Below are 17,881 nucleotides of genomic sequence, written 5' to 3' on the forward strand. Positions count from 1 at the left end.
GATCTACAAATAAGGTTTATTAACATAAACAACGAATTGTGATGATTAGTACTACTTGTAACATTTATGTGCAGTGTTATAAAACCATAAAATACTCCTATATTATTTTAACTATGTGCTTCATTAGTATAGGATTTAGTGAGTTTTAAATTTGTTGCAACACCACAGTCACTCTCAAACACATGTTGGTCATATCTCGGAAAAATATAGTTGATCAGGTTATATTGGCCCCACATATGATTACATAACTATTCAGGTTTAACCGTAGTGCCCAACTCATTCTAAATACTTTATGTAGTTCTTATTATGATACAGCTTCTAGTATGTATGTATACTTGTATACTTCTTATAAAATACTTCAATTTTAAAAGTATGCTTTTAGTTTCAGAGCGATTCGGCCCCTTTAGTGTTTATAGTTGTATACCATGTAAGGTTTGGTATACTTAGTTCACTATAAACAATAGCTCTGATACCAATATGTCACACCCCCAAGCCGAAACGACGGAAATGTTCGGGGGTGGAGGACGTCATGTATAGTATCACAACAATTGCATCATAGTAATCAAAGTAAACACAACCATTACATTGAATAAGTAAAATATTTACATCTATTTGATACATAGTTTTTATACATCAAAAGTATAGCAAAAATATAAAAGACGTGACTTTATACGCTCCATTTTCTCAAAAGTTGCGGGAGTACCTGTCTACTGATTTCCTGAGAATACAAGCAGTTTTGAAAAAAGAGTATCAGCATTAAGCTGGTGAGTTCATAAGCATATTTTTGTTAATGAATCTGTGAAAAGGTTTGTATGTATGTTTCCAAGAAAATCCAATATTTTCTGACATGTGTGTTTGTTATGCCATAAAGTATTGGTTCGTATGCCCAACCACTATTGTATAATGTTGTTTTGAATGAAAACTCTTTTATATGACAATCTTGGCTATCACCAGTATGTATAGAATATTCTATTTGAAAACCTTGGTTACCACCAGTATGTATAGTAGTTTTATTACTTAAAATAAAATCATGTATTTTATCCCCTGGAAATCCTCCGGTATAACGTGTAGTAGTTCTATTAATTAAAATAAAACTAATGAAAAATGAAATCTCGTAAACAGAAGGTTAGTTTATAATGTTGTGAGTTCGTATAACCATTCCTGATATGACCTAGTGACCTTTACGACGTTCTTCAGGCGTCGGACGTTGTGACATTTGTCACCCCATGCATGCCTATCTAACTATAGCTAGCAGTTCAGGTGTGAGATAGTCAATCCCGAATAGATCTATTCACAAATCTCACGCTCTCCCTCCAGGAGACTCTCGTTATACTATGATATGATTTAGGCCACACCCCGAAGGGTACAATTGAAGTGATGTCTCACAACCCTGTAGTAACTGGTTTACGTGTAATGTAATGTTCACTTGTACTAGAATCTATACGTATGTCTAGTAGAGTAAAAATAATTATACTTCAACAATTATTTAGTATGGTACTCTTGTATTCAGAAAGCAGTAATATATACCATAAACTATATATGTCATAGTTTATATGATTCTTAATGTATAATCCTGAGATGGTAAAACTGTGTATTGAAATCCCAAACTATACCTATTATAGTTTGCATTTATGTTAAGTACTCAGGTCGTATGTTGTTCTGAAAACTATGCAATTATAGATGTGATTTGAAAACTTCCCTTATGCTCAGCATGTTACAAAAGGGATAAAATATCTAAATATTTTATAAAAATTGGTGATCTTTTGGTTGTATCAATTGCATAAGTTTTAATCCTGATGAAATTTTGTGTGTAAAGTTCACAAAAACTATTTGTGTTTGGCTTGTACCCCCCCCCCTGAAAATGTTAAAATAGTAAAAGCGTAGGGATATGAACTCACTATTGGTTGCGTGTAAGTGCCTGACAACAAGACTGGAAATGATGACCCTCGAGTTTGTTGTACGCGAAGTTAACGGAATCCTAATAATAATTAAACACATATTTGCATTTAAATTACTAAATCCATTTGTTAAAGTGTTATAAAACACTTGTTTTTGGTTGAGGAATGTTACCAAGGCTCGATCGAGGAGGAAAAGTTGGTTTGCATCCAAGATTCACGATGTAGGGCTGATTGCGGCCGTGAAGGGATTACGGTCGTGAACTGTTCTCGGCCGTGTACGGTTTACTGCCTTTGAAGGGTTTAGGATCTTTGAATGCTTCACGACCTGTTCTTGGTGTTCTTGGTGAAATACGAAGATTTGAAGGGTTTATGGCCGTGAACTCAAAAAAAAGTATGCTTGATTTGATGAAAGAATGAATATTTGATGCTCCAAAACGAGTTCTAAGGTGGATTTGAGTGATAGATGAAGAGAAAACTTGAGTTTTTGGTTGATGATTTTAGAGAGAGAAAGTAGTGTTTTTTGGCCAGAAAAGTATAAATGAGGGTGGAGACACGTATATATAGGTTGGGTTCATGGTCGGTGGCGGGGTCCACCCAACCGTAATCGGTTTACGGCCGTGAACACGATTGCGGCCGTAAACACCGGGTTGCACGAGACTTGGCTGATTTTCGAAGAATAACTTAATTTTTCGCACGATTTTAGACCCTACACTTATATAAATTTAATTTATATGATCTAAGTTGTTTTCAACCCTGACAAGTTTGACAAAATAAATAAAATTCGAAGTTTATATCTAACGGAATCTGACTTTCTTTGACTGAAAAAGGTTCGGGTTGTCACATACATAGTGCTGAATTTAGTCATGAGATTTAAAAAGAAGTGATCAAGCTAATTGGCAAAAGAATTGCAGCCTTCGTTGGGGTGAAGCAACTAATGGCTAGAGTTGCTACTTGTTGTAACATGGTTGTATGTCGACCCCCATAACCCAAGGAGCGAAGGATGGAGTTCAACAATCGCCGTTGTTGCTAGTAGTTCGACTACATTAGAATACCCCCCCCATACCATTTAGACATACATGTGTGTTAGTGTGTTTCAAGATAACGTTGTGTTTGTCACGACCTTATCATGTTTTGGTCGTGTTAAGCAAGGAGATCATTACGACGGAAACAAGCAGTAATAGGATGATAGGAATATCGATGGGACATTAAATATGACCCACCAAGTGTTTATTCAAAGTCAAAAGGAGCTACAAGTCACATAAGAAAAGCCAGCTTAGACTTCGGCCAGTTACGAGCAGCAGCAATGATAAGTCTAACCCAAGTGGGGGGGGTCCCTTAAGGAGAAAGTGTGAAGGACAGCTCAACTTTCGATTTCGACATCAAGGTCTATGAGAGTAGCAGCATGAGTTGGTGGAGATTGTTAGTTTTTTTTTTGTCGAGTGTAACACCCCGAGATTCAGGTGTATTCCTTTCATCCTTGTTCTTTATTGTTTGGGCAAGTTTAGTCCTTGAGTGGAGGGTTTGTAGCAAGTGAGTACGCTGGGCGTACCAGAGGGGTACGCTGCGCGTACTCACGCGCTTAATTTGGACGCGGAGTCACCAAGGTACACTGGGCGTACCTAGAGTTACGTCGGGCGTACCCGGCCCAGGTGCAAAAACCCTAATCCTCCTTGTGCACTATTTAAAGGGTGTTATGGCTCATTCCTTAGCCTCCATATCAGTGAGTGAAACCCTAAAAGAGAGCCCCATCGTTCTTAGTGTGTGAGAGTGTTGATTTGAGCTTGTTGGTGCTTTAGTGGCTTAGTGAAGAAGAAGGAAGGGAGTTCTTGGAGGCTAAAGCTTGAGGTGCCATTTTGGATCTGAGATCTGCAGAGGAAAGGGCTACACTTGGAGGTATAAAGTTCAAAACTTTCCTCTTCTTTTGGTTGTTGTTGTATGTGTCCTTTTTAGGGCTAAAAACCCCAAAGGTGGAGACTTTATGAGTGTAAAGTGCTCCATGGTCCGAGATCTGTCCCTTTTCAGTGTTACTAGTGATTTAGAGCCATAAAGTTCCCATCTTGGATGTTACTTTGGAGTCATGCATGTGTTTTAAGCCTTCTAGAGTTGAAGGATGGATCATTTTGGGAGATAGTGACTTGTTCAGCCATGCAAAGGCTTAAAGTGATCAACTTTATGGATTAAGGGGCTTAGATGGGGTCAAATCTAAAATATGGACGTAGGTCTTAACTGTTTAAGACCTCAAGAGCAAAAGGGCTAAAGCAGGGGAGTACGCCGGGCGTAATCCTTAGTACGCGCTGCGTACTGGGTGGCGTTCCCCGTTTCTGAGATGCAGCCGGGTACGCTCAGCGTACACATCTGGTACGCGCAGCGTAACCCGGGAAATTGACTTTTGGTTGACTTTTAGGGTAGGGTCTATTGTGGGGCCTTTTGAGTTATGAGAGGGGCAAAATGGTCTTTTACCCTTCTGAGAGTGTCATAAGAGGACATAGTCTAGCCTTTGAGAATCTTATTAAGGGTATTTATTTCATATGATTAGGCGGAGGCTAGGCCAGCGTTTACCGAGTCAGAGATTTACCGAGATACCCGAGGTGAGTCTTCTCACTATACTTTACCTAGAGTGGTAATAGAGTTATGTGACAGAGTTATTGTATGTGATGTGTGGCACTGCATTATTTCTATGTGATTTATGTTGTGTGTATATCAGAGATAGGACCAGAAGGTCCACAGAGCTAAGACCAGAGGGTCCGCAGAGTTAGGGCCCCAGGGCCCATAGAGTTATAGCCTCGAGTGGCCAATATGTGTTATATGTGGTGTTTTTCGTATTATGTGCCAGTATATTTGTATGCTATTTATATGTTGAAATTTATTGTGATATGTGATATGCATGATTCAGAGTTAGGACCCTTGGGTCCATAGAGTTAGGGCCAGAGGGCCCATAGAGAGCCGGGACTAGAGGGTCCCACTGAGACACACTGACCGGAGGGTCAACAGAGTTATAGCCTCGAGTGGCTAATATATGTTAGAGTGGTATTTTGGGGAACTCACTAAGCTTCGTGCTTATAGTGTTTTGTGTTATGTGTTTCAGGTTACCACAGTATCACGGGACGGCACCGGCTCGATTGTACACACCAGAGGAAGCGTTTATTTTGAGGATCCTGGTTTATTATTTGATTGGACAAAAGAGTCATGCATTGTAAATTAAACAAAATGGAGATTTTTGTGAAAAGTGTTAAAGAGATAAACGATTTTAAATGAAATCTTTGTTTTGAAAATTTCGGTGTTACATCGAGCGGGTAACCAAAGGAGGAAATCTTCTGTTAGGCTACCCATAGGTTATGAGTCGCTTGCTTCTCAATGAAAGGTTGGCATTTACTCCCCAGTGCCAGATAGGATTTAGGAAGTTTCCAAAATTTCCATGTGCGACTCAAATAGCCAAGAGAGACATCATGTTTTGTACATTCATGGATGAGGGATGTATCCTCCCAACAGAGGATCAGGAGTTCAACAGGTGGCGTATTTTTCCATGGAAAGCATCAAGTACTCAAGGGATACATCAGACTTAGAAAGCTTGGCTAAGCTCATAGTAAGAACTTAGTTGCCCTATGCCAGAAGACAAAAACCATAGGATCGAAGTCAAGTAGAAAGTGTTTTCGTAATACTAACGTTTCAAGTCATCGTCTAAAAAGTGTATAGAGACGCTTAGAAGAAGATCATTCGGGATGGACCATGTCAATTTGTTGATTCAGTTCAACCAATGAGAACATCAAAAATTTTGGTTTCTCATAAAGCCCTGATGGGTTCAACCATGTGTATACCTGAATACAAGTGGGAGCTAAATTGTTTATCCAATTATATATGTAGACTACATATTATTAATTGAGAAAGATATTCCAACATTGAAAGAAACTAATGATTATCTTAGTAAGTCCTTTCAAATGAAAGATCTAGGAGAAATGGCATACATACTCGGAATTAGGATCTATAAATATTGATCCAAAGGACACATTGGATTGATAAGAGTATATACATTGATAAGGTCATAAAACATTTTTCAATGGATAACTCAAAAGGAGGACTTGTACCCATGCTGCCTAACACTATTCTTTCCAAGTCAGGTTGTCCTCGTACGGATGATGAGATCAAAAGAATGAGTCACATATTGTATGCATCAGTAGTAGGTTCAATTATGTATGTCATGACATGTACAAGACTAAATATAGCTTATGCATTCAGTCGATATCAAGATAATCCAGGCGAAAAGCATTGGATGGATGTAAAGAACATCCTTAATTAATTAAGAAGAACTAAGGATGTTTTCTTGGTTTATGGAGAAGTTATTGAAGAGCCCACTATAAGATGTTACACTGATGCAAGCTTCAACAATGATCGAGATCAATCACAGTCTGGATACGTGTTCACCCTTAATGGAGGAGTCATTGCCTAGAAAACTTCAAATCAAGAGGTGGTTGCATTTTCTAAAATAAAATCTGAGTGTATAGTTACGTCAGAGGCAGCTCAAGAAGTTGATTGGATGAAGAAGTTCATCGGTGATCTGGAGGTTATTCCAAGCATAAAAAAATTCCATTATGATTCTTTGCAACTACACTGGTTCCATCTCTATCGCAAGATACCCGATGGTACCAACAAGAGTAGACATATCCAATAGAAATAAAATCTCATTTGTTGAGAATTGGAATTAGGAAAGGTGTTCTTTGAGAAGGTTCATACATATATGATAATCTAGCAGATTCATTCACAAAGTCTCTTTCTCAAAACAAGTTTGAAGGTCATGTAAAAAGAACATGACTTCGATTAGGTAGTAGTTGGATCTAAATTTGTATTTTATTAATATATGGACATTCTAAACTATATAACAATGACATGTAATATATTTTTATATGTAAAATGTCTCTCTTTCATTAATGTTATTAGACCATATGCATTGGGTCTTGCAGATGGTATTGCAAATGCCACATCAACTTAAAAATATGCCACATATACATAGATCTTTCATTTTGTGAAAGCCTTGCATTATAGACCCTACCACCATCACAACCTCCTATTTACATAATTGTTTTTTTTTCCCTCAAATATTTTAACACAACTGTGTATATAATTCGTATTTTTAGTTTTTTAAATAATTAATAATATATAAATGAATTACTAAGGTGTCAGTAAGGATCACTTTTGAAAGTGTCGTTAATTATTGATGTGAGAGATAGTTAGAAAACTGATGTGGCTTAACTAAAAGATGAGTTTATATTGCACTAATATGGATGACCTTATATTCTATGTTAGCATATTTTTGAACCTTGAATAAACTAATTATTCTAAATTGTCCATTGTCATTCATTATTGTGGGGGCAACTATGAATAAAAACTAATATGAAATGGATTGGTAAATTCCATGCAATGAAATAGCAAAGGATTGTAGCCAAATCCATATGTATTTGTTGGAGAACAACTATTGGATATTACCAGCTTCAAGAATCACTTCATAGATCGTCATCATAAATGAATCTTGGACAATGGTAAATATATTTATGTCTTTTGACCTAAGATGCACATTGTGGACTAGAGTATATGGATTATTATGCTTTCACATGGCTCATCTTATACGATCGTTGGGTATGGTAGAACTATACAAGAGACATATTGGGTATAGTAGAACTATACAAGAAACATATGTAGTCAATATGAGATTTGTTCATCTTATTTGGAGCAAATCACAATCAAAACCCACCTCATTGACAGATCTAATTGTGGTTGAGCTAATTTTGGCAAACCATAATATATGAAAATTGAATAGGTTAAATTGTTCATGCAAAACCAAAAAATTGCGAAGAAATGTATTATCTTTCCACTCTAACTTGATAATGGAAATGCAATTGTAGAAAACTTAGCATAAAAAGAAGTAACAAAAACAACTAGAATCAATCAAAAGAGAGGGGATGGGGGAAAGAACAAAACTTGTACACGAAGAAACAAAGAAAGTAATGGAGCTATGAGTAGAAGTTAGCAAGGTCCACTTTGAATGTCTTTCTGATGACATCTCTCTTGAGTTTTAGTGCTGCAGTAACGAGTCCGGATTCAGGAGTCCACACTTCAGGAAGCAATTTGATCTTTGCAGGGATCTCAAACTTCTCCAATCTTGCTGTTTTTGCAGCCTGTACATATAATCTCCACGTTATCTTATAATGATGTTGCATTCATGTCTTTTGCTTTGCACAAACAAGAGATTGAGAAGAAGAAGAAAATTAAAATTCCACTACAGCATTGTAGTTTAAACTTTTTTCTTATTAAAGGCATTGTACTTTGAAAAATCTGTAGCTTTGTATTTGGATGGCATTAACTGGATGGATTTTTCAAAGTAGAATATCGTAACATGAAGAAACAAAAGTAGGATGAGGATGATATAAGAAAAGAAAATAAATCAATGGAAGTGGAAGTAGGTAGCTATTTGTAGCCAACAAATAAATTAGGATTAGGATTAGGATTAGGATTAAGAAGTGAGAAAAACAGTATTGTTGTAACTTATATTTACAAGCTAAATAAAAAAGTGTAGTTTTACTTACCTTTACAAGGGAAGTATAAACTTCCTTGAGGGTTTCTTCCATTTGGCACAAACTTGTGAAGTCATCAAAGTTGATTCCTTTTTGCAAAGCCCAAGATTCGAGTGCAGGCTGTGAAGCCACCACAAGAGCCACACAGTAACTATGAAATGAATTGGCATGCACCATGATGTTATCCACATAAGGGCTAACACTAAGACCCGCCTCAACCTGTACATTATGTGTGTGTATAATAAGAAGCACTCAGAAAAAAACAAAAAAATGTATATATATATATATATATATATATATATATATATATATATATATATATATATATATATATATATATATATATATATATATATATATATATATATCATACCTTTCCAAGAGAAACATATTCTCCATGTTGAAGTTTCACAATATCCTTCTTACGGTCAATTATCTCAAGGCACCCATCTTTATGGAACTGCCCAACATCACCCGTGTAGAACCACCTCAACCCTCTCTTATCAACCTTTTTCCCAAAAAAAAAAAAAAAAAAAAATAATATATATATATATATATATATATATATATATATAAGTCAAATGTTCGTCCCTCATCAAAAAAAATATTTATCATTGGGTCACATCAGTTGATGCAAAAATTTCAGGAATTAAGAAAGAATATTACTTACTTTGTATACTTCCTTTGTCTTTTCATCATTTTTGAAGTAACCCAGAGTAACATTTGGCCCACCAATCACTATTTCCCCACGAGGCATAGGTGAATCACTCGTTAAGTAACCACCCTCCGGCCAATCGATTAACTGCACAACACAAAAGTAATAAATAATAAATAATACAATCATCAATGTCAATGTCAACTGTCAAATCACAAGATTCATCATGACTGTGTTTCTGCATGCAACATATATGAATAGCAACAGTTTTAACATTTTATTTTAGTTGATCAGACTACTATATCAAATGCACAGTATACTCATTTTAAATACAACTAAATAACACACACACACACACACACACAAAATCAACATAATGTGTACAAATGTTAATGTGAAATGTTTGATAATAGCTTGAGTACCAACACTTACAGCATCACTACTGAGATAATAAGATCCGACTAGAACTCAGAACGTAGAAAGCCGAATACTAAATAAAAGTACAAATCTATAGAATCTATTCTATGTGTATCTAAATAAATGAAATGCTGTTGAAGAAAGACTACACTAGGTCTAAGTCATAAATATAAGGGTTAAATGCAAGAAATAGCATCCTATTAGAGGATTGTTCTTTGAAAAATATCTACAGTTATAGCAATGTCGTTCAAATATAAATAGAGTACAATCCAACAAAATGTGTTTTATTTCATGGAAAATAGCTTATTCTAATATATATATATATATATATATATATATATATATATATATATATATATATATATCCAAGTATTAGAAAGTAAAGACAGCATGTTTACTTTAGTTCATAATGTTTTGTAAACATCTAAACGTTACTAAATTACAACATACATAATATAGTAATAGATTTTATAGACAATATGCAAAACGAGTGGCACAATGCTAGTATTCCACATTGGAGGTCACTAGTTCAATGCTAGAAAAAATTTCATTATTTGTGTTGTTGTACTATAATATTTTCTAAAAGAAAATTTAGTCTAGACACTAAGATGTTCTTGCAATCAAATATCATTTTCTTTTTTTTGAAAATGAGAGACAATATTACCTTGATATAGGAGCAAGGAAGGGGTGCACCAACACGACCAACAGATGTATCATCATACTCAGAAAATGTCCCACCAGCACAAGTCTCAGTTAGACCATAACCTTGACCTATTGGAGCTCTAACATCATGGAAACAAAATAAAGTCACTCAGTAGATCAAGGACTTATATCATGTCCATTGTTTATTTTTGTTACAGTCAGAAAAGGTCACTTCTGTAATTTAGTCCATATCATTCCTAAGAAACTTTAGAAGCTACTGTTTTAAAATATGACAAAATACACAAAGCCACTACTACTTTCACCATTTATTTCTTTAGCCACTTGACTATTTTCTATACTCTCTTTTACTGTTTTAGAGAAAAAGGTTTTTACAGAATACAGAAAAGCAAAACGTACTGTCAACGTCTTGTAGATTTAGCCACTGAACTATTATTATAATAAACATAAAAATAAAAAAATAAAAAAAATAAAAAAAGATAATAGTCCAGTAGCTAAATCAAAAAAATTGTGAAAGTGCATTGTGTTTTCTGTATTTTCTCGTTTTCAAAATCGAGTAACCTAGAAAAAACGGGTTTTTTTCTTTAATGGTCAAAAAAAGTATTAGAGGTGAATCAGAAAAGAGTGGTTAATTGGAAAAAAGTGTGAAGGCTAAATCTGAACTTGTCCCTTTCAGTATTGTGGAAGCTACTTGTAAAATGAGTAAGTTTTTGGTCTATATTAACAAGTAACAGATGCAGCCCATTGGCATTATCAATGAACAAAAAAAGGGCTGAATGCAAGAAATAGCAACATAGTTTCATTTATCTGTTCTGTGCATCCTGATAGCAATGGCATGATTATGAATTTGATACCTCTCACTAACTTCTACTTATGAAACCGACTTCTAACTAATTAATTGACTTAACTGCCCTTCTCTACTCTATTATTACAAAGTGTAATGAACAAAAATATCACTCAAGTTATTTTCTTTTCTTATTAAGGCATTGATTGTACTTTGCAAAGGTATGCGATTATAGAATTGTACTTTCTCCAATAATAACTACGAAAATTGCTTTTTATTTGGTTGATCAGGTAGATTTTTGTTAAAGTAGAATGTTAAAAAAAAAAAAAAAGAATTGATATTTGTTGCAAGTGGAGAGATGAGGAATTTTGTAAAGGAAAGTAACCCGAGACAAATGTTGATAAATCTTTGAGTATCAGCAGACAAAGGGGCGCCTCCAGAAAGAATAAAGCGGATACGACCACCCAAAATGGCCCGGACCTTTCTGAAGACAAGAAAGGTCCAGAGAAGCTTTTCTAATCCCCATGCCCCAAACCAACTCCCATTAATTGCAGACAACCGCCGACCATACGCTAAATCAAACAACTTCTTTGATACTCCGCCTGCTGAATCCACCTGAAACACAATTCAATTCTCATCACATCTCCTCTCCACAATAACCTACTTTCATTTATTTCTGTATACCATCCTATTGTTACGCTGTATTTACGATTGTACTTACTGATGCACTGTATTTTTTTTTTAAAAGGAAAATGGGCATGTTTTCACCTTCTTTCGATTTCGACACTGCATTAGTTTCTGTTTCAAACCGATATTTTCCAACTTTCTTCAAATTTGACCTTTTCATTTTTGTTCAATGGCACAAAATACACTAGATTTTCATCTTTTTTCGATTTTCCAATTTTTGTTCTAAACACACTTTGCTTTCACTTTTTTTTTTTTTTTTTTTTTTTGATTTTGACATCGCATTTTCCAACTCAGTATGGTATGGGGTAGAATAAAATTGGAAAATGCCAAGTTCGATTTAAAATAAAAGATAATTATAATTTGAAAAATCTACGCATATATTGTTTTGAATTTGGAATTTAATATGCAATGATATTATAGGCATGAAATTTTAAGCAACCTTCTTGCGCACACCATCTCGAACACGATCAAGAATAGCTGGAACGGATGCCATTAATGTTGGCCTTAGAGTAGATGCATCTCCCTTTGTCCCCCTCTTAATTTTGCTTGATGTATCTGTAAGAGTTAAAGGGGATCCATAACCGATTGAACTTCCTACAGCTGCAATCAGATTCTGTCACATCAAATATAAAAGGGTTAAATTAAATGCAATCTACTTTCATTTACTTGTTTATTATAATTTATAGCCAGCATTATACTTCCTTTTCTTCTTCTTCTCATTACACCATTCAACCTTCACAAATCTCATCCAAATACAAAGCAATTTTCACAGCTGTAATGGAGTAGATTTCTTAAAGTAGAATGAAAAACATTGGTATAACTGGGTAAACTTTTCAGAGTACAATGCCTTAATAAGAAAAACAAAATGAAAGTACAACGTTGTAATTTTAAAAAAAAATATGAATGTTCCTAATAATATACAATACACAAACTGAAATCATAATATTTTGGAAAGAAATAAATGATATTTCATCAACGGTTTATTATAATTATACCTCGGCTGCAAGTTCAAGAATATGTGCCAGTGGTAAGTATGCTAAATAAACATCCTTGCCTCCTAAGCCAGGCACAATGGTCATTACAGCAGAAACTGTAGCTAAAACATTGCTGTGTGTCATCATTACTCCCTGCATAGAGCGAAACAGTATATATACTCAGCAATCATTCAACAGTATTCGTCTAGAAAAGTAATAATGCCAAAACAATATAATATCAAATTCCTAAATCACATACTTACACAGAATTTAATAACCTTTAGATAGGAGAATAATCTATTGCACTATATTAAAAAATTTCATAATTAAAAGGGTTTAATGCAAGAAACAGCCACATACTCTTTGTTTATAATAGCATCCTGCTTTTATTTTTCCCTATAACAGCATTGTACTATACAAATCTCCCCAACTATAGCCAAATTTCATTGCTATTATTGTGTAGATTTTTCAAAGTACAATGTCCTGGTAAGAAAAAAGTTGAAAGTAGAATGCTATATTTGGATAGATTTTCAAAGTACAACGTCTTCATAAGAAAAAAAAATGAAAGCAGGATGCATACAGAAATAAATGGAAGTGTGTAGCTGTTTATCACATTTAGACCTAATTAAAAAAGGTTAAATGCAAAGAAACAAACAACGTCCATTCATTTCTGCCTATAACAGCGTTGTACTTTAAAAACTATACCCAGTAATGGCAATGTAATCCAAATACAAAGCAATTTTCATTTCTATAATTGGATACATCTTTCTTTCAAAGTACGATGTCATACGAAAAAATTGAAACTACAGTGCTAAAATTGGGTAGATTTTTCAAAGTATAATGTCTTAATACGAAACACGAATGCTAAAATTGGGCAGATCTGTCAAAGTACAATGCCATAATAATAAGATATAAAGTGGAAATATGGTGTTGTAATAGAAACAAATCAAAGTATGATGCCAATACACAAAGTAATTGTCATTCCTAAGTAAAATGGCAAACGAAAATATTAAGGAATAAGAATTGTAATGTTGTAATAACCTTAGGTAAGCCAGTACTTCCACTTGTATACATAATGACAGCAACATCAGCTGGGAGTGGTAGATCAGCATCAACAGGTTTCTCTCTGCCAATTTGTTCTACTTCAGAATACGAAAAGATTTTCCAACTGCTGCTTTCATCACTCAACATATCATCATCATCCATGCATATTACACGTTCTACCGTGTCTATTTGTCCACTTATATCTACAAGCTTCTTCAGCTCTTTGTTTCCACAAATTACAGTAGTAACCTCGGTCTAAAAAAAACATTTTGAAATGTAAACCATCTAGAGCATCGTTTACTCTAACAATACTTTTTTAGATGTAACTAACTATCTTCTTTAAATTTGGAATTCATATATCCATTTTGTAAAGGTTGATCGTGCCACGAAAGCAAATACGTATCACTCTTTTGGGAATAGAAGTGTAAAGTTTATCGTTCCAACTATTTTTGATTGACCAAAATCATAGTACCTCATTTTAAGCATTAAGAAAAAGCATTATTAGATTTATCAACAAGATAAATAGGAATTAATAGTCAGATTTTTTATTATTATTCAATATTCAGAAAATGGAAGCAAAAAGATCATAATCAAAAAACTAATGATACATAAGTTTAGCAATATTCATGGTGTTACCAACCAATGGGGAATTATAATAGTAATATGATCCAAAAATTATGTACCCCTACTTAAATTGGCCATGCAGAAGATATATATATATATATATATATATATATATATATATATATATATATATATATATATATATTAACAGAATGAGACGAATTGTAGGAGTCCTAAGGGCACACTCGAATGCTATCTCCAAGTGTTGTTTTTATAAATATAAATAGAGAAAGATGAAAAAGTGCAATGTTTATTTATGTTATGTATATGTATGTAGCAAAATCTTTTCACAATTTTAATTAAATTACAATTTTATTTTCTAAAAGTAATTAGAAAATATAATTTTATTATATTTGCATCTAGGTTTTAGTGAGCTCTTATTATGTTTAATTGTTTATTTCTATAAATAAAAAATTAAATAATGTAACGATTAGAGTTAAAACTTGCACATTTTATTTACAGAGAAATTAAATATCATCCTACTTTTTGTTCCTACAAATCTTCCTACCTAATTAAACGATGGCATGTGTCATATTAGTATATTAAAATATCATTAAATGAGCATTAAATGTTACACATGCCATTATTTAATTGGGTAGGAGGATTTGTAGGGGAAAAAAAAAAAAGTAGGAGGATATTTAATTTCTCTTATTTACATATAATATAACAGAAAAATATGAAATTCATTCTATTCCTACAAGCCAGCCAAACATGATCATGACTCATTCCATCCAACAAAACAAAATGTCTTCCTTTGAGTTATGTCTTTGGGGGGGGGGGGGGGGGGGGCATATTAATTTCTATGGCCATGACCTGCTTGTCTAATATTGTTAGTAGTGTGTGTGTGTGCCACTGCCTCAAAGATTGTTTTTCTTTTATATATAATTAATTGCATTTATACCAAAGATAAAAGGAACAACAAAATACCTCGTTTAATGAGTGGCAGATGGCTTCTTCTCCCAAAGATGCATACATGGTGACAACAGTGAGATTGAGCCTGAAACAGGCCTGATAGATAGGAATATATAGAATAAGATATCATATGACGGTTACTAAACTTACAGTAGAAAATCATGATGGAAAAGCAAAAGCAGGAAAGTACCTGCAGTGCAATAAACCATTCCTCCCGTGTATCCGCAAAGATTGCTACACGTTCTCCAGTTGTATGCCCAACTTGCACCAATCCAGATGCAAAATTGCACACAGTTTCAAAGACTTGACCATAACTCATCCACTCATAATCACCAAGATGAAGCTTTTCAAATGACCTCCCATCTGCATGTACTTGTGTCTCCCTGGATATTAATTTCCGTGTTCCAAGCAGATTTTTGTCACCATGCTGCTTGCATGCCTGCTCAAAAAGCTCTGCAAGAGTTTTTATCCCTTCCCATGCTGTTTCCACCGGAGATGCAAACCGGTGGTTTCTGATCGCATACCCACCTTCACCTTCCCCTTCCACATCAGCAGCCAAACCTCGGATTTTTCCTTTTCTAGAGCTCCGAAGGGCAAGAGTCAGTACAAGAGGAGCCAACACACCCACAATATACGCACTCATCCCCAGATTGCTCTTACAACTGAAACAACAATTCACTGCTACTGCTCAACAAGGCATGTATATATATATATATATATATATATATATATATATATATATATATATATATATATATTATATAATAAGAAAGCTGCAACCAAACTCCACAATTACTGTAAAACTTTATAAACATGCATGCCTCAACCACCAGATTAAGATTACAAATAACAAATGTTTGGCTTTTCAGTTGTGATTTTTCTGCAGTTCCTATCAAGTTGTGATCTTAAGTTTTGTATCACCATCTCGACTAAAGATTTGATTATCTTGGTTCCCTTTGACTTTTTAGAGGTTTGGTATGACTAGCATTCAGTGATGCATCAGCGTCACATACATAATCTCGTGTATTGTTTGTGTTTGATGATATCGAGATCACTAGTGACTCCTTCGAGGAGATTGTAGCTATAAAAAAATTGCGTTGAATGGAAATTTTAGATTAATAACTTTAAAATTTTACCGGTTGTTTGTTCTCACAAAGGCATCTTTATGTGGTAGAGAAAGTATACATATCATGTAAAAAGGGTAACCAGTCCCACAGCTCAACATGGGGGAAGATAAATCACAACGTCAGAAGAGCAAGGAAAGGTGATGCCCAGTTAAACTTAAGACCTCTCGCCTCCTTTTCGACTAGTGAAAGTATCCATATCTTGTGTGAGTTGGATAGTCACATTGTAGATTCTCATATGGCCTTGAATCACAAGCTTCACCCATATGATACAGAGCTTCTTAATGGGGATTAGGGAAGGAACATTACAAAAGTTGAGTAGTTGAACTATTTTCTAATACTTCATATGTCTTTCCCTCACAATTACTTGTGTAAATTGCAAAGATGAGTACTCTGGCTTTTTAAAATGGAAGGTGTTATGATTTATTGGTCCTAATTGCTTTTCACCGGTTGGCTGTTGTCCCAATCTAATCATCATAGGTAATGAAAAAACTCGTTGTATTACTCTTTATTAACATATGATTTTCATGACACGCACACACAACAAGGAAAATGCAAGAGTTCTAGACGATAAAGGGGCCTCTCATTAGTACATAGTTTTATCTAATAGTGTAGCACATATGTAACTATAAGAAGCTTGGTTAATTAAGCCGTTGGTTATATGAAAGCTGTCAGTGCCAACAGTTTATAGCTTATACTAGGTGTCTAGCACCATGTAGCTTCCACTGTAACATAAAGAAACGAAGAAGGAGGGGAAGTTGGTGAAAGTGGGAACAGGACACGAATTATCCAGGTCATTTATGATCAGAGTCAAAAACCCTCAAAAGCAAGCATGTTCTAATACTTTAAATATCTTGAAAGCAACTTAAATGTAAAAGTCAAATTTGGGGGATAAAACAAATTAAATGTAAAACTCAAATTCTTAAGACAAAAAGTCCTAGGTTTAAATCCAAATCGGATTCTCTCCGATCAACAATGTGCAGTGAGAAGAGACGAAAGAAATAAGTAAAAGTGATCGCAAGAGGACATCAAAGGCGGATGACACTATACACCAAAACTAGAGAAGGAATCACAAGTTGAGAAGTACGGAACATACCTCGAGCGTGGTATCTGAAGACGCAAATGACGAAGAAATTTGAGAAGTGAAAGTGTAGAGAGGTCGATAAATAGTGGCGGTAGCAGGGGCGGAGATACCAAGGAGCAGAGCCAGAGGGTTGTACGTTGTAGTTTCAGACGGGAGTGACAGAGGTAAAACTAGAATGTTGAAAACTGAGTGGACTATCTGTGTTTTGGCGATTGGCTATTGGCGCGTGGGAAGAAAACAATAATAAGAACCGTGATGAAAATGATTTGTGTGTACCAAGTCCAACGGCCTGGGCTCCCTATTTATTATTATTATTATTATTATTATTAATTATTCTTATTTTACATTTTTTTGCCCAATGTTTTTTAGACTTTGTTCTTTGTTTTTTTTCTTTTTTAATTTCCTAAGTATTAGTTGTTTTTTATATTTTGGCATATACTTAGTTCTTATAAAGA

General features: G+C 34.5%; 1 protein-coding gene across 1 annotated transcript; it reads right to left on the reverse strand.

Moving 5' to 3' along the window:
* Nucleotides 1-7,735: 7,735 nt before the first annotated feature.
* Nucleotides 7,736-17,639, reverse strand: LOC111885806 (long chain acyl-CoA synthetase 9, chloroplastic). Its single transcript, XM_052770587.1, has 12 exons — nucleotides 17,439-17,639; nucleotides 15,409-15,880; nucleotides 15,234-15,314; nucleotides 13,680-13,937; nucleotides 12,660-12,791; nucleotides 12,104-12,277; nucleotides 11,363-11,592; nucleotides 10,198-10,315; nucleotides 9,132-9,263; nucleotides 8,835-8,969; nucleotides 8,474-8,680; nucleotides 7,736-8,065 (listed from the first exon to the last, which is right to left on the reverse strand). The coding sequence occupies exons 2-12, from the start codon at nucleotides 15,859-15,861 to the stop codon at nucleotides 7,901-7,903; spliced, it is 2,085 nt and encodes a 694-aa protein (XP_052626547.1). The 5' UTR covers nucleotides 15,862-15,880; nucleotides 17,439-17,639; the 3' UTR covers nucleotides 7,736-7,900.
* Nucleotides 17,640-17,881: the final 242 nt, after the last annotated feature.

Source organism: Lactuca sativa, chromosome 4, assembly GCF_002870075.4.
Source record: "Lactuca sativa cultivar Salinas chromosome 4, Lsat_Salinas_v11, whole genome shotgun sequence".
NCBI classification, from domain to species: Eukaryota; Viridiplantae; Streptophyta; class Magnoliopsida; order Asterales; family Asteraceae; genus Lactuca; species Lactuca sativa.

Excerpts from the sequence above, each read along its gene's own strand:
- LOC111885806 (XM_052770587.1), bottom strand. The coding sequence starts at position 15,861 with ATGAGTGCGTATATTGTGGGTGTGTTGGCTCCTCTTGTACTGACTCTT. Across the intron at positions 12,278-12,659 it reads TTCTTGAACTTGCAGCCGAG|AATCTGATTGCAGCTGTAGG; the intron begins GTATAATTATAA and ends TTGATGTGACAG. Across the intron at positions 8,970-9,131 it reads AGACAAAGGAAGTATACAAA|GTTGATAAGAGAGGGTTGAG; the intron begins GTAAGTAATATT and ends TTTGGGAAAAAG.